This window comes from Populus alba, chromosome 7 (genome assembly GCF_005239225.2).
Source record: "Populus alba chromosome 7, ASM523922v2, whole genome shotgun sequence".
NCBI classification, from domain to species: Eukaryota; Viridiplantae; Streptophyta; class Magnoliopsida; order Malpighiales; family Salicaceae; genus Populus; species Populus alba.
Genome location: NC_133290.1, coordinates 2,127,904 through 2,151,399, shown reverse-complemented (window position 1 = coordinate 2,151,399; position 23,496 = coordinate 2,127,904). Strand labels below are relative to the sequence as shown.

The 23,496-nt window shown below is 37.2% G+C and overlaps 3 protein-coding genes across 6 annotated transcripts; 2 read left to right on the top strand and 1 right to left on the bottom strand.

Moving 5' to 3' along the window:
• Window positions 1-595: 595 nt before the first annotated feature.
• On the top strand, window positions 596-11,688 carry LOC118050547 (helicase-like transcription factor CHR28). Of its 3 annotated transcripts, none has more exons than XM_035060933.2 (11): window positions 596-753; window positions 1,077-1,327; window positions 1,499-2,130; window positions 3,206-3,277; window positions 3,355-3,432; window positions 3,544-4,444; window positions 5,012-5,142; window positions 8,160-8,375; window positions 9,260-9,787; window positions 10,184-10,393; window positions 11,259-11,688. In XM_035060933.2, exons 2-11 carry the CDS (start codon window positions 1,165-1,167, stop codon window positions 11,361-11,363), a joined length of 3,036 nt encoding a protein of 1,011 aa, XP_034916824.1. In that variant the 5' UTR covers window positions 596-753; window positions 1,077-1,164; the 3' UTR covers window positions 11,364-11,688. The 3 variants fall into 3 exon arrangements, with proteins under 3 accessions (XP_034916824.1, XP_034916825.1, XP_073266468.1); XM_035060934.2 differs by having other exon boundaries at window positions 602-753; window positions 1,068-1,327; XM_073410367.1 differs by having other exon boundaries at window positions 605-753; window positions 1,260-1,327.
• A 617-nt stretch (window positions 11,689-12,305) lies between these two features.
• Window positions 12,306-14,037, top strand: LOC118050549 (cysteine desulfurase, mitochondrial). Its single transcript, XM_035060940.2, has one exon. The coding sequence runs from the start codon at window positions 12,352-12,354 to the stop codon at window positions 13,708-13,710; it is 1,359 nt and encodes a 452-aa protein (XP_034916831.1). The 5' UTR covers window positions 12,306-12,351; the 3' UTR covers window positions 13,711-14,037.
• A 2,302-nt stretch (window positions 14,038-16,339) lies between these two features.
• Window positions 16,340-23,293, bottom strand: LOC118050548 (uncharacterized). Of its 2 annotated transcripts, none has more exons than XM_035060936.2 (11): window positions 23,118-23,293; window positions 22,887-22,957; window positions 22,483-22,721; window positions 22,084-22,226; window positions 20,551-20,827; window positions 20,192-20,422; window positions 19,651-19,749; window positions 18,704-18,946; window positions 18,162-18,254; window positions 17,627-18,001; window positions 16,340-16,720 (listed from the first exon to the last, which is right to left on the bottom strand). In XM_035060936.2, the coding sequence occupies exons 1-11, from the start codon at window positions 23,128-23,130 to the stop codon at window positions 16,594-16,596; spliced, it is 1,911 nt and encodes a 636-aa protein (XP_034916827.1). In that variant the 5' UTR covers window positions 23,131-23,293; the 3' UTR covers window positions 16,340-16,593. The 2 variants fall into 2 exon arrangements, with proteins under 2 accessions (XP_034916827.1, XP_034916826.1); XM_035060935.2 differs by having other exon boundaries at window positions 17,627-18,004; window positions 23,118-23,292.
• Window positions 23,294-23,496: the final 203 nt, after the last annotated feature.

Here is a 23,496-nt window from a genome sequence, read left to right as displayed (position 1 = left end):
TTGCTCGACCACGATCTTCATGGTATCAACTGCACCGATTATTGTATTGAAAAAAACAAAAAAAACCAAAGGGTCCCGTCCATTTAAATGTTTTTTTTTCCTTTTAAAAGATAATTTAAAGATAAAATAGTAAGGACTGCTAGCTAATCCAATTCATTTCTATATCTATATTCTAAACAGATTAATTAAATTCCAAGTCATGAGAATGGTAAGGATGACTGCCCACTTAAACTACTAAACTCATGCCCTGCATCATTCCGTGTCGTGAAATTGATAATAACTATAATACTCGCTATTTATTTATTATTATTGATCATATGGTTATTATCAATTCTTAAAACTTGTTCCTCTTACCTTTAAATCACACACCCTAACTGTTTTGTCTATAGTGTATTTATTCTCATAGTTTTCTTAAAACTAAACTATATAATTTATGTTCCAATTCTTGAATAATCAATTCCCACTCTTTTTTCTTTTTTTTTTTTAATTTCTACCTCCTAATTTTATTTATTTATTTTTTAACCGTGGAGGAACAAAATTAATCTTCTCTTTATACACACATAAATAAATCTCGTGATATTAGAACAAGCCGTAAAACGACGGCATCTCTTTCACTCCTTTCTACGTTTTTTAAACTCTCTCTCTCTCCACCACAAGTACACAACACAACACCTTGCAAGTGCTTTGCTTTGCTTTTGTCCCTGCAAAACCCTAATTTTCAATCCACGATGATTGGTCCTTTCACAATCACAGGTAGGGCTCTACTACTCTCGTTCCCTCTTTCTCAAACTCAAATTCAAGTCTAAATCTCGATGCTATTAATTAATTATTGTTTATTTGCCCTGGATGCCTCCAGCTTTCAATGTATTGTTCTGCTTTTTTTAATATGCTGATTGCTGTAATGTCTCTCTAATGGGTTTTGCCTAGTTTGCTCACTACTCCTATAAAGAAAAAGATAAACCTAAACTTTTCTTAATTAGTATGTAATGTACACGTTAGATGGAAAATTGCAATGCCATTTCTCTTGAGGAATGTTTTCAAAAAATGAAATTTTCTTTTCTTGCAAGTAAATGCAGGTTGACGAATTATTTTGCTAATTTTATTTGGCTGAAGAAAGGGAAGATTTTAGTTGACGATAGGGGGGTTGATCCTCGTAAAAGCTCAATGGCTGCTATAAGTCCTATAGAAATCAGTTCATCTGATAGTGATTTCAATTTTACTGACGATGATGAGGTTGAAATATCGCCTGTAAATGCAAGGGACTCTGCCAATACCAGGACGCTTCCGGATTGGGCTACTGCCCATCCCACAACCTCAAGATATACAGGTCGGTCTCATTGAATTTTGCTATACCACCAAGGACTAACTTTCCCGCTTCTTCTTTTCATTCCCTATTTATCTAAACCTCACTCTCACATTGCTATACGTAAATGGCCTATCTCACCAAGGTTGAATGTATTACTAATCTTGGTGACAATGAACTAAATTTGCATTGCAGGTTATGGCGGGCAGACACAAAATGCCTCCCCTCTTAAAAGACCATATGCTTCAAATGGGAGTAGTTCATCAAATGTAAATGACCTTTCATGGATGAAGATCCATGGTCAACCTACCAACGGTGCCAACATTAGAGACACAAGTTGGCCTATTGCTCGAGGAGATGGTTCTCGGCATTTTATAGGGACTGGGAATGTGGGTCAGCCTCGGGCTGTTAATTCTCAAATTGCTAATGTTTCTGGTGCAGATTACGAGAAGCTTTCATCCCAACAGGCTTTAAAGAGGACCCTTCCGTCATCTCTTCATCCATCTGAACCGAGTAATAAAGCAAACAACATGGTAGAGAATGCCAGCAGCAGTGGGTCACGTGATATCTATGGAAATGCTTATCATCTTGCAGGACCAAGTGTAACTAATAGCAGGGGTTATACGAGAGACATTTACAGCAAGCGCACTAATGATGATATTATGATGTATGAAAATAACGGAAGCAGGATCCCACCTCCATCTTTTATGCATGGAAAACCTTCTGCACAATTTCCTGGTCCAAGTGAACCTGTGTATCACTCCATGGCTGGGGATGAAAGTGCTGCTGGAATGGACGAGAGACTTGTTTATCAAGCGGCACTGGAAGTATGTGGAGTTAATATTACCTCATTATTTTAATTGCTTATATTGTATAAACAGGATGTGGGTTTCCTCTTTGCTGGTTACGAGCATAATTTTGATTTCACAGCAACTCATTTTCGGTCATTGTCTTTTTTTCATGCTATAACTAGCTTTTCTTTTCAAGTGTTGGTAGGGCTGTAATAAAGTTGAGCTCAGCCAAGCTGCATGTTGTTCAAGTTTGGCTGTTTGCTAAGAGCTTGGACTTGTTCAGAAGCATGACTGATGAAGCAAACCCAGACAATTTTGACATGTTTTTGATTCGTACCAACATTCTATTTAACTTAATAATGCACATGACCTGATGTTCATATTTCAGAAAGCTATCTATTACGTTCTTTTATTATTGGAACTGTAACCTGTCCATTTTAATTTTAGTTTTTTGTCATATGAAATTAAGCATTTTTGTAATAGTATTATTTCATAATTACCTGGTACAGAAAGAAAATGTACTTTTCTGTCCTGAATATCTGGAGCCAAGAAAAACTATTCAAGCCTGGTTTTCATAACAATCAAGTTTTAGTTTGTGTTACATTTTGTTTGGCTAGTGAGAGCATTTTTCCAAGAAAACACGTGTGGAGTTTTTTTGTCACTTGGTCTATCTTAGAGCCCAGCATTGCCAGCATTGCTGTTATCTCTAAACTCTCATAAAACAAATGACTTCATTTCTGTGTTCATGAAGAGATATTGAACTCTTATCGATTTTAATTTCCTATGTTTTCCACTTTGGGGACCTAACAAACAACAAATACAGCTGTACTCAATCTTTGACTTGCATGCTTTACTTTTTAAGTACAGTTCTAGGTGAGTACCATCCACCATGATTTGTAGGCTTATTTCTGTCTCTGTTGCTGGTATCTGGGTCCATTTGTTTTTGCAGTGCACCGCAAAAACAAGCATAGCCTTACTTGTTTTAAAACTTTTGAGTATAACAAACAAAATTATGCTGGTTCTTTTCTTAATATTTCAAGTTGCAGGGAGACAAGTCAATGTTTGAAGTTCTTGAAAATTTTATAAAGATGATGGACATTTATTCTTGCAGGATCTTAATCAACCAAAAGTTGAAGCTAATCTACCTGATGGTCTTATGTCTGTGCCTCTTCTCAGACATCAGGTTTTACCATTTTACTGATAATCTACAAGTTGGTTCGTGTTTTTTACATTTTTCATTGAAGTTGTTTTATTTTACAGAAAATTGCTTTGGCATGGATGCTTCAGAAGGAAACAAGAAGCTTGCATTGTCTAGGTGGAATTTTAGCTGATGATCAGGTTATGCATTTAGAGAAGTCCATTTTATCTTATTGTGTTTGTTCATGATTAATTCCTGTTTTGGTTTAGACCTGCATTTCTGCCATCACTCATTATGATCTCATACTCCAGGGCCTTGGCAAAACAATCTCAATGATTGCCCTTGTACAAATGCAAAAGTCGTTGGAGACAAAATCAAAGTCTGAAGATCAGCGCAATCACAAAACTGAAGCATTGAATTTGGATGACGATGATGATAATGGAACTCCTGTCTTGGATAAAGACAAGCAGATTGGAGAGTCTGCTGATATTAAATCTACCCCAGAAGCTGGCTCTTCTACAAAGGCAATTAGTCGACGTAGACCAGCAGCAGGTACACTGGTGGTGTGTCCGGCGAGTGTTCTTCGACAATGGGCCCGGGAGCTGGATGATAAAGTTGCTGATGGAGCCAAACTTTCTGCCCTGATCTATCATGGTGGAAATCGTACAAGGAGTCCTGATGAATTGGCTAAACATGATGTGGTTTTGACTACATATGCAATTGTAACTAATGAAGTTCCAAAACAGCCTTTGGTTGATGAGGATGAGGCTGATGATAAAAATGGTGAAAAGCATGGATTATCTTCGGAGTTTTCAAATAATAAGAAGAGGAAGAAGACTTCTAAAGTCAGCAAGAAGAGAGGCAGAAAGGGAATGGATAGTTCCTCTATTGATTGTGACTTTGGTGCACTTGCTAGAGTGAGTTGGTCTAGGGTGATACTGGATGAAGCTCAAACTATAAAAAATCACCGAACTCAAGTGGCTCGAGCCTGCTGCAGCCTTCGTGCCAAAAGAAGGTGGTGCTTATCTGGAACACCTATACAAAACTCAATTGATGATTTATACAGCTACTTCAGATTCCTCAGATACGACCCTTATGCTGTTTACAAATCATTTTACAATACCATAAAAGTTCCTATATCCAGAAACTCATTGCATGGTTACAAGAAGCTGCAGGCAGTTCTAAGGGCTATAATGCTGCGTCGTACAAAAGGTGATCGCTCTCGTTCTTTGGATCAGTGTAGTTGGGGGGGGGTGTTACCTAAAAAAATCGTACTTTTTTTTGAATGTCAAGCACTTCTGCATGAGACCTGTGCAGTTGGTTTCTCTCTTTTGATTTCCTTTCAGGAGTATAATCATGCTGTGTGTGTATCATACTCAGATATTTTATAGCAGCATCTTTTATTCATCACATATAAATGAGATAAAGATGGTAATTCTCGGCAGGATGAATGGGAAGGGTTTATGGGTTGCTTAAAGGCCTGCCTCTTGAACTTTCTGATTTGAATTTCATTTTATTGGTTTCGTGAATAATTAAGAACATGGATATTTGTGAACGATTTCTTTCACAGGGATGCTAAATATTTGCTTCATAATTTTATCAGCTTTATTTAGATTGTATCTTAACAAACACATATTTATTCAACCTTGGCTTTTTATGTTAAATCCTTTGAAAGTGTGTTCCAGACGCTTTATTGCTTTAATGTTGTCACATAACAGAGGTGTGATTTTTGTGCAAGCATTTCTTCTAACATAATATTTGTTGCTAAATGTGATATAGCAACATTGATTGATGGGCAGCCTATAATTAAACTGCCACCAAAATCAATCTGCTTGACAAAGGTAGACTTCTCAACTGAGGAGCGGGCTTTCTATACTCGGCTAGAAGCAGATTCTCGTTCTAAATTCAAGGTACTCTTTACCCTCCTTTGTTACTTTGTCAAGCCAAATTGTATCTGACATTTTGTTTCCCTATTGAATTAGCTAGTGTTTTGATTCAACCAACCAATATGTTGTTGAAATCAGCACTATTCTTTATTTTTTTTTTAAATTTTTTCTTTGGGATTTATCATGCATGTGGGATATTAGGAAACTGATGAAGTAATAACTATGTCTATCTAAATTATAATTGCAATGTCATCAGAAAATAATGTCAGTCCATATTGTACATAGAAAAGGCCAGGGAAAGCTACTCCGGGAAGGTAATTAAATATGCTGTTTTGATTGAGAAAACTATAACATTATCACGTAGAACAATTATTCTAGAAGTTCATGGACTAGATTGACAAGGCCAAGCCTGAAAAGAAGTCAACAAAGAAACCCAAAAGTATCTCATATGAAGCCTAAAGTTACTATTTTCCTATTTTAATTATTTTTATAGTTAATTTTGGGTTTTAATTATTTGTTTTCTATTTAGCTTAGTACTTTTAATTTAGTTAGTATTTTACTATTTGTAAATCCTAAAGCTACATGAATTCTATTTATTAGATAAGTTTTAATTAGGAATCCATTCCTATAAAGAATTTTATTACTAATATAAATAAGGATGTCTGGTTTATTTTATGGAGATCAAGATTATTATTCAAATTCAATAAAAATACCAGTGAACTTTCTCTAAATTTCGCTACAGTTTGGTCTGCAACCTTAGGGCTTAAGAACCCTAGTTTTATCTTTGCTATACGTTGCGTCAGATGGTATTATGCTGGTTAACATTCGGATCAATGGCGAACTGTGAAGAGAATTGTGGAGAAGTTGGTGGCTACTATCTCCGTGACGTTGATAAGGGGATGCGAGCTGTTTGAGATTTGCTAGATTGCCATTCAGTAGCGATAACAACTTTAGAGGGGCGGATGCAAAATGAGTTTGCCAACATCAATGCTAGAGTTGATGACCAGACTTGAGGCACTAAGGTTGCGCATAAACATGAACTGGGGAAGAAGATAGGCATGTGCTGGGGTTGATGTTCGTGGCCAACCTATCATTGAACCAGTTTGTGCAAATCCTTGTGGCTAGTATGACTACGGTATTCATATGGTGAAGAATATCTATTTTGGTTGATGGAAGGCACAAATAGGAATTGCAAAGAGGAGAGGGATATACTTGGAGACTTACTTCGGGGTCTACCTTCCCTTAGATCTATTCCTAAAATTCCATCTAGACAACCACTTATATATGTGAAGGGTATAAACTAGATGGAGGCTGTGGGACCTTGTCAATTCAAGACAAACAACCACAACCCGAGAGACAAAAATCAATCAATGTGATTGAAGGTTAGTATGAGCAAGAACTTTTCTTTGACGAGGATTTTCTATGTGAACTTGATGGAGATGGTGAAAAAGAATTATATGATGATGATCTTGCAAACAAGAACATGGAGGACCCGATAATTTCTGGCAAGTCTTTCGGGGATATTATGAAAGATTATTTTGGTGTTCCTTTAAATACAACAATTGAAGTATTGAAGGACATAGATAATGGTGAACTCAAGTTTGAAGTAGAAAATGTAGGAATGAACTATAAATGAACTTCATAAGAACAAAAAGTAATTTTAAAGTTTATAGGTCAAAGACTTGCTATTTCGTGAATAAGTTAGCTGCAATAATATATACTATTTGTTTCTTTGGTGTGGAAGAATTCAATTTCTGATAGATAACTCGAGGACAAATTTTTCTCAAGTGGGGGAGGCTGACGTGGAACAATTATCCCAAAAGTTTATGGACCGGATTGACAAGGCTAATTCTAAAAAGAAGTCCATAAAGAAACCGAGAAGCATTTCATATGAAGCTTGAAGTTACTATTTTCCTGTTTTAATTATTTTTAATATTTGTTTCCTACTTGACTTAAGACTCTTAATTTAATTAGTATTTTATTATTTAGGAATCCTAATGCTAGATGAATTCTATTAATTAGTTAAGTTTTAATCAAGAATTATTTCCTATAGAGAATTTTAGTACTAGTATAAATATGAATGTCTATTTTATTTTATGGAGATCAAGATTATTATTCAAATTCAATAAAAATATCAAAGAATTCTCTCTAAATTTCTCTACAGTTGGTCTGTAACCTTAGAACTTGAGAATCCTAGTTTTATCTTCGCTATACGTTGCATCACATTAATGCAACAAATATCTATTGGTTTAATACAGTTTCCAAACACTTTCTTTCCCACCATTTTTAGAAATTGCAATAATCTTCAAATGCTAAATTTCCTTCATTACCATTGCAACATCACATTTCATTTGCTATGGTCCCTTGACATCATGTTCACCTATGTATGCTAGACTCAAAGAACCACTCTTATCAATCCTACTTTATATATGGCTGTTAAAATTGCTGTTGAAGCTTGCAAAATTGGAAGCATGTGTGCAAAATTCTGCTTTAGAAAAAATGTTGCATTTGTTTTCTTGTATTTGCATATTTCTTTTGTTCTAAATCACAATTTGCTTATTAATCATAAATTCTTGCAAAATAAATAAAGAAAAATTAAGCACTATCTTTATCATGATGCATTTGGTTTCTTGTTTTCCCCCCCACTTCATGATTACCTTTATCATGTTGCATATGTTGTTGAAATCAGCACTATTCTTGTATTTGCATATTCAATAAATATGGCAGGGCTGTCTTTATTTTGGGGTTAATGGACAGAGATAATTAATACCAATAAATTAAGCACCATTTCTACGATGTTCTCTCCTGTTTGTATAATAAAACTTATCATGATGCCTCCATTCCTGAAGGCACATATTGGTGCTAGACTGACATTTATTGCCTGATGGTACTGGGTTTTAAAACATGCTAAAAATATTGAAGGCCCATCCACTTTCACAGAGGATTCTTTTCTTGTATTTTGGAGATCGATTCCTGCTTTATTGAATACTAGGCATTTTGAATTATCATGTATCTTGATGTTATAGGTTTCTATCTTTCAGGCTTATGCTGCTGCTGGCACAGTGAACCAAAATTATGCAAATATACTTTTGATGCTTTTGCGACTTCGCCAGGCTTGTGACCATCCACTTCTTGTTAAAGGTTTTAATTCTGAATCTGTTGAAAAAGATTCAGCTGAAATGGCAAATCAAATTCCCAGGGAGATGGTGGTGGATCTATTGGATCGCTTGACCTCTGCCCTCTGTCATGTATGCAATGTGAGTCATCTTAAAAATCCGGACAGCTTTCCCATTTATTCAATGCCCCTTGTAAGATCTTGTTGGGCTTTCTCTTTGCTGCTGCCATAGAACAACTGGTGTTGAATATCATCTCTATTGCACCCCCTGCGCTTCTTGTCTCTCTTCTTTTGTTGCTTTGTTTGTGATGCATTTGTTGATGGATTTTTTACATGTGAGAGCTTGAAAGTCTTGCAGTGAAAATAGTGCCTAGCTTCTGATTTTGAGTATCTACCTGCAATAAGAATCTGTTTGATGATTTGAACTACTAGGAAAAGCGGAGTTAATCTGTGGGTTAGTATAATGGTCTGTGATCCATGGGCCAAGCTCCTTCACATAGTTGAATGCAAATCATATTTTGCTCGAGCAACTTAAAAAGCTTTGCACAGTGCATTCTTATTGTTTATCCTCTGCTGACCATGCTTAATTAACTTGTTGGAATTGTCCCAATTCATGCCTGTGCTGGCAGGCATGTTTCAACTGCTCCTGGACATTGTTTGTTTGGTACTATTTTAATCCTGTTAGTATCTCTCGAGACACAAATTTTCACCAACGAGAACCCTAAATCCTTGTTGCAAATGTACTTCTTTGCCAATCGTGTTAGTGTGTAGTTCTTTTCTGGAAATGCTTGTTCCATGCCACTTAGTTCTTTTCTGGAAATGCCTGTTCCATGTCACTTGGTGATTGCACCTTTTTCAGCATCTAGTGATTACATCCTTGTCTATGCCACGTTAGAGGAATCTCTTTTTGGAGTGTGAGTACGTACCCACTTTAAATTAATTAACAGCATCTGACTAGTGAAAACAAACACTGTACCATCCTGCATCAGACTGGTCTAATTTTTCTATTGTATGATGGTCTTACAGGATCCGCCTGAGGACTCTGTTGTTACCATGTGTGGCCATGTTTTCTGCAATCAATGTGTATCAGAATACTTGACAGGAGATGATAATACATGCCCTGCTCCTGACTGTAAAGAACAACTTGGTTCTGATGTTGTTTTCTCTGAAGCTACTCTTAGAAGAAGAATCTCTGATACCTTTGATGCTAGTTCCTCACATTCCAAATTTGATGATAAGTCAATAGTCCTTCAGCACGAGTATAATTCCTCAAAAATCAAAGCTGTTCTTGAGGTTATTCAGTCACATTGTAAGGCGGGGAGTCCAATTTCAGAGTTTAATGGTTCTGCAGGATGCCTTGAAACATCAATGGCATATTCAAGCTTGTCAACTGAAGGACCAATAAAAGCAATTGTTTTCTCCCAGTGGACTAGCATGTTGGATCTGGTTGAGTTTTCATTGAATCAGCATTGTATACAGTATAGGAGGCTTGATGGTACAATGACTCTAAGTTCGAGAGATAAGGCTGTTAAAGATTTCAACACTGATCCTGAGGTTTGCCCCCAACCTCATGAATTCTCAAAATAATCTTATTTCATGAAGCTGTTTTCTTCATCTATTCCAAACAGGATACCTGTTAGTTATCAAGACCTCTAGCTGACAAACACAGAGTACCATGTCATATACACTATTTAATAGCTAGCCAAATCATGCAATGCTAAACTCCTCTGTCAAATTGATGACATTGCGCGGGGTGATCATTCCTGAAGCCATAATTTTTGCATTGCATTCAGCATCTGAATGATTCAAGTTTATAATATTGATGACATTGCACAGATGATTGTTCCTGGTGCCTTAATTTTTTCATTACATTCGTTCAGTATCTGAATGATTCAAGTTTATTGTCTTGGCATTGTCTTTCAACATCAGAACGATTGAAATTTATTGCAGGTAACTGTGATGCTAATGTCCCTGAAGGCAGGAAACTTGGGTTTGAATATGGTGGCTGCATGCCATGTCATCCTTCTGGATCTTTGGTGGAATCCAACCACTGAGGATCAGGCTATTGACCGAGCTCATAGGATTGGACAGACCCGTCCTGTTACAGTAACACGACTTACCATAAAAGACACCGTTGAAGATAGAATATTAGCTCTTCAGGTATTATTTCTTTCTACAGGTCTTGCTTCTGCCTTTACATATCTGGATTACTGTTTAATCTGATTCCTGTGGTTTGCTACCTGGGGAGCCTAGATGTTACTAGGGTTAAAGAGGGAAGTTTTTGTTGTATTTTCTTTCAACTAATTCTGAATCTTTCATTTCTCTTTTTGTTATCTCTTCTAAATATCATATGCCAACACCAATCCAGAAGAGGCAGAAAGTCTGGGAGTTGAATTTTTTGGTTTGTCAGGAACAGTGAATCCCTGAACAGAACCACACGAAATTCTGTTAATTCTCAAAATGCCTATGTTCAGGTTTACTGTGCCTTGCGCTTGATAAATCCAAGAGAATTGCCTTTTCCTTTATTTTTATCGAGGAAAGTTATCAGAGAGAAAAGTTGAGGATTAACGATGCATGCTATAAAATACGAGTACATTAAATGAAGGTGAAATGCAAGTATAGAAACGAAATGGTTAGTAGCCAATTGTGGTCCTTTTGAAGTTCTTCTTGGGGTAAATTTGGAAACAGCATTACCATTCAGCATTTCATCTTGAAATAGCTACTTGTACGAGTTAAGACTTGGTAGCCATGTGACTTAATCTTATTAAATATGTCTAGAAGACAACCTATTGCACTTCCAGGGTGGTAGATGAGCACGGCAGTTTTGGAGGTGCCAGATGCTCAAGCCTTTGTAAATGACGATGATAATATACTTGTAATCTTGAAGGGTGATCTAATCCTGCTTCTTTTTTATTTCTTTGGGTGAATTTGGGTGCCTGCTTGTATGTGCATTTCTGTGCAATCTTATATTTGAAGTTTTGACGTTGGTTTTGTAAGATGATTTGGTGCTAATCACTATTTGCAGGACGAGAAGAGAAAAATGGTTGCATCTGCATTTGGCGAAGATCAAAGTGGGGGTTCAGCTACTCGTCTTACTGTGGAAGATCTCAAGTATCTATTTATGGTCTAGGACACCCCCCCAATTCATTCACTTCGCATCTCATCGCCATCTATTTCTAACTCGACTAGGAAAATGCTCCGGGGCAAGTGAAACATGATTTTTAACCAGTTAGAAGTCTGGAGGGATCTAGTGGCTGCACTTGTGAATGCCTACCGCCCTTGTTGTAGCTCAAATCAAAATCGTGGGGGTTGGCATGTTTTTTGATGTTTTTTTTTTTTTGAGAGCCATAATTGGCATTTTTGCTTTCATCAAGTGCAGTGGACACCGAAGGCAAAACTATTTGTAAATATTATCATAACTGCCTCATGTATATCAAGCAATTTGTTTGTGCAAATGCATCGAGAGAGTGTGTGCTATCTACATACAGACACCGAGGCCTGGTCATGGCCTGGTGGTTTCAAGGGAGACAGAGAAACACATTAAACCGTGTGGAATCGCCGCCGAAGGGATTCATTTAGTTCGATATAAAAAAAGGGTAAGCACTTAGCAGAGTATCAGTTACAGTTAAACAATGGAAACATGCAATACCAGGGAGCGGTCACGTTTCTTTCTCTGGGTAAAAAATAAAAAAAGAAGAAAAAAGAGCACGTCTTTGCCATCAACGAGGACCAGTGCACCTTGCGCATCGGGGACAAGTTTCTCTTTCAATATTCGATCACGTTTCAATGCAGCTTAGCACATCCCTCCATTTCTTTCATGTTTTTTAAGCTTGAATTGTAGTTTTCACACGCGTGGGCTCAGAATGGTCATCCTACTATCAGATCAACGATCCATTAGCTTGTAATGATCTAGTAGCTTGACCGAACGCGCCCGGTTTGGTAACTTGCTCAGGCCAGGGTGTAAGATGCATACTTTTTTAGACGAGGATCTAATTGAAATATGTGAAAAAGTATAGGGGCTAGGAACATGATGTTGTTTGCCCTGGTAAAATATCTTGCCTTTATAAGTGCAACGAGCCCTGGAAACGAAACCGAAACCACAAAAATTATCCAGAACAATGGCCGCCTCGAAGCTTCTAGCTTCCACCCTCCGCAAAACCCTAACCACCTCTTCCTCCTTCCGCCGCTTCTCCACCGCAGCGGCAGAAGCAGTCGCGCCGGCATCAGAACCCGAAGATTCCATGACAATAAAAGGCGTGAAAATCTCAGCTCGTCCTCTCTATCTCGACATGCAAGCAACATCTCCAGTAGACCCTAGGGTTCTCGACGCGATGCTCCCTTACTATCTCGCTCGCTACGGCAACCCTCACTCACGGACTCACCTTTTCGGCTGGGAATCCGATCAAGCCGTCGAAACGGCCCGCTCTCAGATCGCCGATTTAATTGGCGCGTCGCCGAAAGAAATTGTCTTCACTTCAGGAGCGACGGAGTCTAATAATATTTCAGTCAAAGGAGTTATGAAGTTTTATAAGGAAAAGAAACGACATGTCGTTACTACTCAGACGGAGCATAAGTGTGTTTTGGATTCTTGCCGGCATCTTCAGCAAGAGGGTTTTGAGGTTACGTATTTGCCTGTTGGGAATGATGGCATAGTTGATTTGGAGAAGCTGAAGGGATCGATTCGGCCGGATACTGGGCTTGTTTCGGTGATGGCGGTGAATAATGAGATTGGTGTGATTCAGCCAATGGAGGAGATTGGGGAAATTTGTAAGGAGTTGAATGTTCCATTTCATACGGATGCTGCGCAAGCGTTAGGGAAGATTCCGATTGATGTGGATAAGTGGAATGTGAGTTTGATGTCTTTGAGTGGGCATAAGATTTATGGGCCGAAAGGGGTTGGTGCTTTGTATATGCGTAGGCGGCCAAGGATAAGGGTGGAGCCCCAAATGAATGGGGGTGGACAAGAGAGAGGGATAAGGAGTGGGACGGTGCCTACTCCTTTAGTCGTGGGAATGGGGGCAGCCTGTGAATTGGCGAAAAAGGAAATGGAGTATGATGATAAGAGGATTAGGGCGTTGCAAGAGAGGATGTTGAATGGTGTTAGGGCTAAGCTTGATGGTGTTGTGGTGAATGGGAGTGTTGAGAGGAGGTATGCTGGGAATTTGAATCTCTCGTTCGCTTACGTTGAAGGTGAGAGTTTGTTGATGGGGTTGAAGGATGTGGCTGTGTCAAGTGGGAGTGCTTGTACGAGTGCTAGTTTGGAGCCTTCATATGTGTTGAGGGCATTAGGGGTGGATGAGGACATGGCACATACCTCCATTAGGTTTGGAATTGGGAGGTTTACCACGGAGGAGGAGATTGACAGGGCAATTGAGCTCACGGTGCAGCAAGTTGAGAAGTTGAGGGAAATGAGCCCGCTTTATGAGATGGTAAAGGAAGGGATTGATATTAAGCAGATTCAATGGGCACAACACTGATTGGATTAGACTAATGCTATGAATATCACTGTGGGGTAAGCAAGGAGCTTGCGATTTGGATCTTCTGCCATTAAGAATAGCTTGTTGGGTCAAGTGTATGCAGAAGAGATGGGTATCAGCATCCAGGTTCTTACTCTATGATTTCATTGTACATGCCTTTGAGAACTTTCATAATTTATCAATGATAGAGTTTTGGAACTAGTTATCTTAAATTATACTGTCTGTTTATTTTGTCTAGACACTCTTTCTGACACCAAGAGCAATAAAGTGTGCTTCTAGGTTGATGTACTAGTTTTTTCTAATGGATGTATGGATGGATTTGTACCATGATGATTTTGATAATGTTCCAATTTGTGTTTTGTGTGATAATGGTTGGTTTATACGTTCCATTTGTTGGTTTTGGAGTTGAATGTCTGTTAATAATCCTCAAATCAAAGCACTGGATCTGATTTCAAAATGTAAATGAACTCATACACTGGATAAATGCCCAATTTACCAATCCTTATGAAGTTTCCCTCTGTTTAGATTACATCAAATACTCTTATCTTGTCATTGGCCTTTGACTTGGTTGGCTTCCAATTTTAACTAAAGATTCAGTCCACTGGTTATAGGTTTTTTGATTCGAGACATGGTTCACACGTCCTTACAATCTATGATAACGGAGGATAGCCCAACCCTTTTGTTATTGGATTGAAAGATTGGGCTCGTCCAAGCCCAAGTTATTAGATTTTTTTTTTTTTTATTATTAAACTTCAATTTTTATTATTTTCTTAGACTTTTATTAGTTTGTGGCTTTTAAGCCCAAATTTGATTATGATTAGGGTTTTATTATTTTTATGTAATTTTCTTGACATTACAAAAGTTTTTTTTGAATTGAATAAATTCAGAGAGTTGCATATTTTTTCCAACTCAATTCTTCTCTTTTCTAGCCTTTTCTTCTCTTTCTTTAGCTTCCTCTTCTTAGCGTCTTCTTTTCTTTCTTTTTAGGCTTCAAATCTTCTTTTGTTCCTTATCACTTTTGATATTGAATGATTTCATTGTATTCTTTTCTACATATAGACAAGTCTTGGAAGCAACTGATATAATAATTTATAAGGCAGTTATTTTATTCCATGCTGGAGGGCACAGGCTGCAAAATACGTGGAGAGTGTAGACCCACAGACCTGTATTCATTCAGGTTTGAAAGCAAAAGCATATGCTTAGAGTCTCAAGCGAAAGAAATCTAATAGCAATTTGAATCTATTAAAGTTCTGAGAGGCAGTAGATCAGAAAACATAGCATAGCCTCTCCAGTAAACCTAGAAATGTGTTAGGGCCACCTTTTGACTAGCTTCTTAATACAGCAGATATACCTAGGATTGTCGAAGTTGGTCATTATTATGATGCTAATGGTGAGCCCAACTTCTTAATCATGCTATTTTTAGCTGCGCATGCTCAACTCATTTTTCCCTCTTCTTTTTATTCTCATTTTACACCTCAATCAAGGATTTTACATGCTCAACTATGCTATTAGCATGGATTATCTTCTGAATTTCGAGTAGCAAGAGAAGAAGATGTCTAAAGTCATATAGTTCCTCAATTGATTGAGTTTGTGGTCCACTTGCTAGAGTGGGTTGGGTTAGGGTGACAATAGATGAAGTGGGTTGGTTTAGGACTATAGCGATCCTGGATGAAAAGCTCAAACGATAAAAATAACCGAGGCGGCTCGAGCTTGCATCAGCGTTTGTACCGAAAGGTGTTTGTGTGGAACACCAATACAAAATGCAATTGATGACTTGTACAGCTACTTGGATTCTCACATGATCCCTGTGCTCTATAAAAATCATTTTCAATGCCATACAAGCTCTTAATCCAAAAGGTGACTCCATGGTTACAAGAAGCTGCAAGCAGTTCTGGGAGTATCATGATGTGCCATACAAAGAGTTGATTGCTTTCAATGCCATATAAGGGGTTATTTACAACCCCCCCACCCCCAAAAAAAAAAAATAACTTTTGCGCTGTCGGCACCTTTTCTATGTTTATCCACAGATAGTTAACGAAAGCATCTTAATTCATCAGATATAAAGCAATAGGCACAAACACTTCGAATAGGAGTTGCTGAGGATTTGATTGCTGTTTTATGTTTTCTGTGGTATCCATATGCATGTTAAAACATGCTCTGAACCTTAAACTGAATAATAGAATTTAATACAATTGACCTAACTGATCATCTTGCCCAAAAAGTGGAAAAATTTTGTACATCCAATCTAACAAAAACTCCAATGTCGTAACCTGGCAGACAATTAAAGGAATTAAAACAAAGACAACAATGGTGCGTCTTTGTACTGATTAGCTAGCCCAAAAACATTGTTGACATTGGTTTAATTAATTAATTTTAATCAATATTTGATTGATTCAAGTATGCTTTAGAATATGGTGTGTAAATCTTTGACTGAGGTTACTAGGAGCAGAAACAAAACCAGTTACCTGTCTTCTCATTTTGTGCATGGACAAACACTGCACAATCATCTTCCTACAAAAAATCAAACCACTTCCATTTCGTGATTTAGTTGTTGTATTCAATTGATGCTATAATTCAAGTGCTTTTAACAAGCATCGCAAAATAATATCGTTTTACACTTAATCCAATATTAGATACTCCTGAAATAACATTTCATTAATCCTCTTGGTAGAACAACCACATAACATGTTTTTCCATCATCATGTGTTATATTTGTATTCCTACCCTTAATTGTGAGCTCTTTTCTTTATAAAACCACTATCACTTTCAAAATTAACTTCCCCTTTAACCTGGAGCAGCCGTTTTGCCATCTCATATTAACAACTACATCATTACAAAAGGTCCTACTCTGAGATGCTTTTGTCACAAGCACTGCTTTCCTCTTTATGCATTGATTCCATTTGAAGCTTCCATGCTTTCCCGAGTCCTGCTCTTCTTGCTCTCTTCATTTTTCCTCTTCCTTTTCTTCTTGGAGTGACTCTCTTCAGCAGATTGGTCAACATTAAAAGTCCTGTATATGTTATTTTCAGTCATTAGTATTGCAAATCTTAAGTACACAGAAAAGAATGCTGCACGCAACAAAAGAATTACATCAATTCCCAAGATCCTCCATGAAAAGAACGGATAGTTAATTGCAAACGTCCATAAATATCTGTTCAAGTATTTTTTTTTCCCTTTTGTGTTCATTGGGAGGCTACAGAATAGCTCTCCCGGTCTCAAAATCTCTCCTGTCCTGGATGTAAATAAGATTGGATGCAGCCAAGTGACTTCACCATCTAAACTAGCTAGCAACAGAGAATTTCTTCAAAGGTTAAACAAAAATGCTCTTCATGATTCCAGAGATTGATGCACGGTCTTTGACAAAAAAGAATTGTGCCTATATGCCATGAGTTTCGGGGGAAAAAAGAGAGAAGAAAACAAGATTACTTGTCCTGTGTCAAAAAAAGGCAACTCACCCATAGTACAGATAAGCCCCTTGGTACCACCTCAAAGCAAGCTTTTGAAGGGAGTTTAAAATGATCAGGTATTGTGCATATATGTCGTGCGTGTGAGTCTACTTATCTTTGACTTGAAAGAACCATTGTACAGATAAGCCACTTGATACCACCTCAGAGCAAGCTTTTGAAAGTATTTTAAAATGATCAGGTATTGTGCATATATGTCATGTGCGTGAGTCTACTTATCTTTGACTTGAAAGAAAAGAAAAAAAAAAATAATGCATCGTAACACCCTACGAATTAGTACAAAAATTATTGTTTCCCATTTACTATGTGTCCTGGGTTTATTCCCCTTGCCTAGTAACCTGAACATATATTTCTAACCTAAATAACAGGCTAGCATCCACTGGCAAGGGATCTCAAAAGCAATGGATAAAACAGGAATCAGAAGGTTTCACATAGAGATATTCAGTACTCACACAAAGCTCTGTTGCTTCTGATTTTGTTCCTCTTGCACAAACACAACAGGGTCTAAACTGGTAGACTTGTCCTCATCTTGCTTGCCTTCTTCCTCTTTAATGGCGTTATTGTGGCTGCCACTGCAAGTCCCAGGAATTTTCTTATCTGCCCGTTCTTTCCTTTTCCTCTTTGGCTTTGCACCGTTTTCATGCTCATCTTGCACAGACAGTTCATGGTCATGGCAGTCAGTCTTGAAATCATCTTTCTTGCCTTCATGCTCTTTAATGGCATCAAGAACTTTCTTATTTGCATGTTTCCTTTTCTTCTTTGGCTTCGTAACACTTTCAAGGTCCAACTGTGTGGGAGGAAGATTGGAATTCCATGGCAAGGCAGCCCTACTACAAGAGTATACCAGGTAAAATCAATAAAGCAACGAGATAAACAGGTCTTTTCCTAATTAGGTTGTAATGAACTAGTATGAGCTGAAGAAGATGGATATGCATGTATTGTTGTGCAGATAACATAGAGTAAGAGGCCAAAACCAATAGTACTGACTCATCATCTGCTTGCTTCTGATTTTCCTTCTTCACCAATAGCATATCCTGCCCTGTTTTTCCAGCTTTAGCTTCATCTTGGACTTTATCTTCTCTGAAAACATGGAAATCAAAATGACTGTCAGCTTCAATATGTTTTCTTTTCCTTTCCTAAAGGTTTGCACAGAACTCAAGCACAAAGAGGGATAGATAAATATACATCTTATAAAAATACAAAATTTATTGAAACATTTGATTTAACAAACTACCCTCAGTATCTATTTGTTATTTTACCCTGAGGAAAAGATCAAATTGGCCATCAACTTCTCAGATTCTTTAGCTATGTTTTATTATACTTGGATATAACTTTGAGAAAAATAAAGAAAAGAAGTAGACAACTAAGCAATTCCCTATATCACAAACATTCAATTTAATACAATATCAAGTTTTCAATGATAACTTGAATGATGCGCATGCCAGAAAAACTAGTATTTGATTTGTGGGGGGAGAGGAGGGCGTGTAATATGCATGTTGGTGTGACATGTAATGCGGAATTGCACTAACTCATCATTTGTGTCCTTTTGATTTCCTTTATCAGTCACCAGCATATCCTGCAGAGTGTTTTTAACTTCATCATTTGTTTCCTTGTGACTTTCTTTATCGGTCACCAGCATATCCTGCAAAGTGTTTTTAGCTTCAGCCTCATCTGACTGAGCTTTATGCTTGTAACTCAAATGATTGTCAGCATCAAGACTTTCCTTCTCCTTTGCATATTTTTTGCTTCTCCTCTTCAGCTTTTCAACATTTCTACAGACCACATGAGGATTTCGGTGAGAATTGAGCAAGATCACCTCCCAGGTGAAAATATCAGAGAAGAATAAAAACAAGAATCAAGAAATTTATTTACTGACAAATCCAATCTTAGTGCAAATACCACACACCAAAAGAAGAAAGAAAACGAGAATGGAGAAACACAAACAGGGAGGGTATGCAGACCTCTGAGGCCACCCAAAAAAATGGATGTCATAATTCATAACAGTAGCCATCCAAAATGATTCTTAGATGCTTAAAGGTACGTTAGATAAATTACAAACAAAGGGGTGTGTTGATGCTTTCCATACGTGAAAATACATTAAAGCAGGTACAGGCTTTCTAATTTAAGTAAAATATGCATTGCTTTATGATTTGAGAGAATCCTCTTGTAGATAATGGGCAGATCCTTTTAAAGTTAGCTAGTTTGACCAAAACATTATACCTCACGAGGGAAAAACATTTTAGATTAGATGGTTTCAAAGCATGAATTCTGTTGGTTTTCAATATGATTAACCAACCTTGGGTATACCTGCAGTGTTTGATCTTGAAATCTGGTTCACAATTTATTAGGAGAACGGAATACATTTCTTTGTCCTCTAAGCCCCATGGCCATTGAGGATACCAAATTCAAACATATACCTACATATATTCATATCATGAACCTGTGATAAGATTCTGGAGACAGTTACGAAACTTACTTGTCATTTGTCTTCTGGTCTTCTTTAGTCACAGGCAAATCTAGATCCAATTTGTCAGCCTCTACCTCACTTTGGATGGATTTCTGCTGACCAAGAGCCCTGCAAAAGAAAAAGTCATCTTCAAGTGGTACCTCCTCCCTGTAATGTTTTTCCCTCTTCTTCTTAGGTTTTGCACCATTCTGACTAATTTAAGCAAAATATGCATTGCTTTATGATTTGGGAGAATCCTCTTGTAGATAATGGGCAGATCCTTTTAAAGTTAGCTAGTTTGACCAAAACATTATACCTCACGAGGAAAAAACATTTTAGATTAGATGGTTTCAAAGCATGAATTCTGTTGGCCTTCAATACGATTAACCAACCTTGGTATACTTGCAGTGTTTGATCTTGAAATCTGGTTCACAATTTATTAGGAGAACGGAATACATTTCTTTGTCCTCTAAGCCCCATGGCCATTGAGGATACCAAATTCAAACATATACCTACATGTATTCATATCATGAACCTGTGATAAGATTCTGGAGACAGTTATGAAACTTACTTGTCATTTGTCTTCTGGTCTTCTTTAGTCACAGGCAAATCTAGGTCCAATTTGTCAGCCTCTACCTCACTTTGGATGGATTTATGCTGACCAAGAGCCCTGCAAAAGAAAAAGTCATCTTCAAGTGGTACCTCCTCCCCGTAATGTTTTTCCCTCTTCTTCTTAGGTTTTGCACCATTCTGAGAACCCACATCAGATGAAGGTAGGAAAGAATGGTGATCATCTATCTGCCTGTTTGAATACATAAACCAAGCATAACATATGGATTAATAGGAAGACTTACAAGCAAGTTAACAACTAAGTAAATTTTATACATAAAACGAAAAACGCTACAACTAGGGATTCCACAGCACCCTTACCTTTTGGACACACCTAAAATAGCACCTGCATTCCCCTTTGATACAGTTACCCAATTGCCATTATCTTTCACCTCCTTCTCGCTTGTTTCACCTTTTTCCTTCTCACATTTTTCACCTGCTTCTGATCCCATACTTTTTACAGCAGATTCTCTCTCGTGGAGGAAGGAAATAGGCATCTTATCTTCATCATCAGATTCAATGAATTGGAATTTCTTCCTAAGGCGTTTGTGGCTGCCTTTACCATTTTTACGTTTCTTCTTATCAAATATCTCTTCAACTAATGGTAAAACCAGCATATTTAAAACAGCAAAACATCAGAATAAAATTGATTAAACATCATCCTCATTGGAAAATAGAGTGCATGCCACTATCAAAAGTAAGTTGATAACATTGACAAGATAAGCGCTACACCCCTGGATTCTAATATACAGGGAAAGCAGAATGTCTGGAAGAACATGAGAAACTTTTAAATTAACAACACGTGATAATAAACTCATTTGATTGAGTAATCTCTGCAATCAAATTCTAGGGAAGATCATAAATTGAATTGATACAATACAGTAAATTACACTACATGAACACAAACCACCCCACTTACCATTCCTCGAACTTTAGCATGAACAATGCTCATGATAGGCAAACTTACAAGGATAGGTCCTAAACATGCAGCCCCCAAAACAAGGAACCAGAGCAAACACAAATTCATAATAAAATCCCCCGAGACAGAAATGAACAAGATTTTAACCCAAAATCAGGACATAGGTATTTGACACAGTTTTATTATAACAATTTGAAATAGATAGACATCTCTTTTTAGGTGCATGTAAAATGACACAAATGTTATAATAAATATGCTTAGGAGTTTAATTTATGGCCTTAAGGGTGCTGTTGTGAAACTGGTATAAGTAAGCTTAAGTCTAAATTACAGACATGCCTTTTCCTTTTAGCGATCTATTCAGAAAACTAGAGTTTTCTGTAAACCCTAAGTTAGGTGGTTTTTTCCCCTCAAGCCTGGTAATCTATTGCTGTTTTTACCCTGAAACTACGTCACAGAAAATACTGAACAATAAGCATAACAGCCAAGAAACTTGCTAGCACATGTGCACATGCATGCATCATTGAAGACAGCTGAAAGAATCATTTAAATCATGCGTAGATAGCATGTCTGAAGTTTAAGAGTATTTATAAGATGGTACACTTCATTTACTCCATGAAATATAGTGGTTTATTCTTACTGAAACATATGATGTGAACACTCATAGCATAGCAGCCCAATGCAACTCAATTCAAAGCAAAACCACATAGTCCATGACTTTATATAGCATGCCAAAAGTACTCAACATACAACCGCATGGAGCATTCACATGCATAAACAAGAAAGGAAATGGACAATAGAAGGCTGGGAAGCCACTGGATTGACCTTAACTCGGAATTCATGTTTGTCAGAATTCCATATTTTTTCTTTAGAAAATCTTTTGTTTTAATTTGACGCTTTGCAGTATTGTGCATCATCATCATTTTTTTAAAGGTTACCTTCGCTGCTATAAATAGTGGATGGTGACATGATCTCTGGATCTTCATCATCATTAATGAAACTATCCTCGTATTCATCTTCATCGCTGCCATTTGCAGACTTTTCTGTCTCTGTATCTGCAATATCTTCTCCATAAGATTCTCTAAAAATTATAAAATGAAGGAGAAACAAATAATATGTTGATGGAAAATATTCAACAAAATAACAAAAAAAGGAAGCTACTTTTACGCGGAAGGGATAGATGTTACTCTCACTTTTTCTTCCTTTTGAATTTTTCCAGTAATTACAGCAAGTTTAAGAAACAAAATTAGTTAAAACATAAAAAAAAAAAAAAAAAAAACCTGATCAATTAAATTCAAGTCTATGTAATATATAGCAGCAGACCAGCCAAAGGATACGTCTCATCGTCTGGATGAAAATGTTGACCGCAGCGGCCACCAAGATAGTAACCAGTAAGATGAACACTCCGAGGACCAATAACTGAGAAAACAACTTCAACTGTCTCCTCGAATTCCAGATGCAATTGGGATATCTCAGTCTTTTCAGGAAACAAAGAACAAAGATATACGGGACTGGAATTTCCTACATTACACTGAACCACACTGTTCTTCATTGAACTACCAGTCCCTAAAGTTGCCTGAGAAACCATAAACAACACAAGACACTATCAAACACAGGAAACAAAATCCACTCTCTTCTGTAAAACATCAAAATTTAACACCTTCAAATTTAAGCTATATAGAAAAAATCCAGTTCAGAAAACATGAAAAAGAAAATAAAAGAGAGGATCTTTTATAAGTACCTGTGAAATGTGGAGCCTTCTTCCATTATTCGGTGCATGAATGAATGGCTTTCCGGGTTTCACTTCAACTCCTGCCAAAACCCCCAAAAAATAAATCTAACATTCAGAAACCAATTAATCTTTCTCTTTTTTTTCCTTTTAAATTAGAATCCAAAAAAAAATAAAGATGAAAATACTAGAAACCACCCCCGAAAATAGGTGGACGGACTCCATTCAAAAGGAAAAACTAACCCCAGAAAGCCATAGTAAAACGAAACGCAGAGATATTTTTCTTATGAAGCTTCGATGTATTAAATATAGAAACGAAGCCTGGCCTAGATGAAGTTACAAAGAGAGAAGAAGAAGAAGAAAGTTGTGCTACTGGTTTCTTAAACCCTGCCTGCGCCTGCTGGGAGGAGAGACAGAGAGACGCTGAGGGAGTTATATGTTGGTGCTAAACTACACTCAGAACCCTCTAGTATATTCTCCCTAACCATTTCATCCCTGATTTTTCAGATATTACAATTTATATCCTTTTATATGCTTTTGTTGCAAATTTTTGAGGGTCGTTGTTAGAGTAGCATGGAGGGATGAAATTGTTAATTTTTCTAGAGAGTAACGTTGTTGATCA

What these genes read in the sequence shown, in the direction of transcription:
- LOC118050547 (XM_035060933.2), top strand. Translation starts at nt 1,165, where the DNA reads ATGGCTGCTATAAGTCCTATAGAAATCAGTTCATCTGATAGTGATTTC. An exon ending in TGCCTCTTCTCAGACATCAG is followed by an intron (nt 3,278 to 3,354) that starts GTTTTACCATTT and finishes TTTATTTTACAG; the next exon opens with AAAATTGCTTTGGCATGGAT. An exon ending in CCCTCTGTCATGTATGCAAT is followed by an intron (nt 8,376 to 9,259) that starts GTGAGTCATCTT and finishes ATGGTCTTACAG; the next exon opens with GATCCGCCTGAGGACTCTGT.
- LOC118050548 (XM_035060935.2), bottom strand. An exon ending in GACCAGAAGACAAATGACAA is followed by an intron (nt 19,750 to 20,191) that starts GTAAGTTTCATA and finishes TTTCTTTTGCAG; the next exon opens with GGCTCTTGGTCAGCAGAAAT. An exon ending in CAGAAGCAAGCAGATGATGA is followed by an intron (nt 18,005 to 18,161) that starts GTCAGTACTATT and finishes ATACTCTTGTAG; the next exon opens with TAGGGCTGCCTTGCCATGGA.
- LOC118050549 (XM_035060940.2), top strand. Translation starts at nt 12,352, where the DNA reads ATGGCCGCCTCGAAGCTTCTAGCTTCCACCCTCCGCAAAACCCTAACC.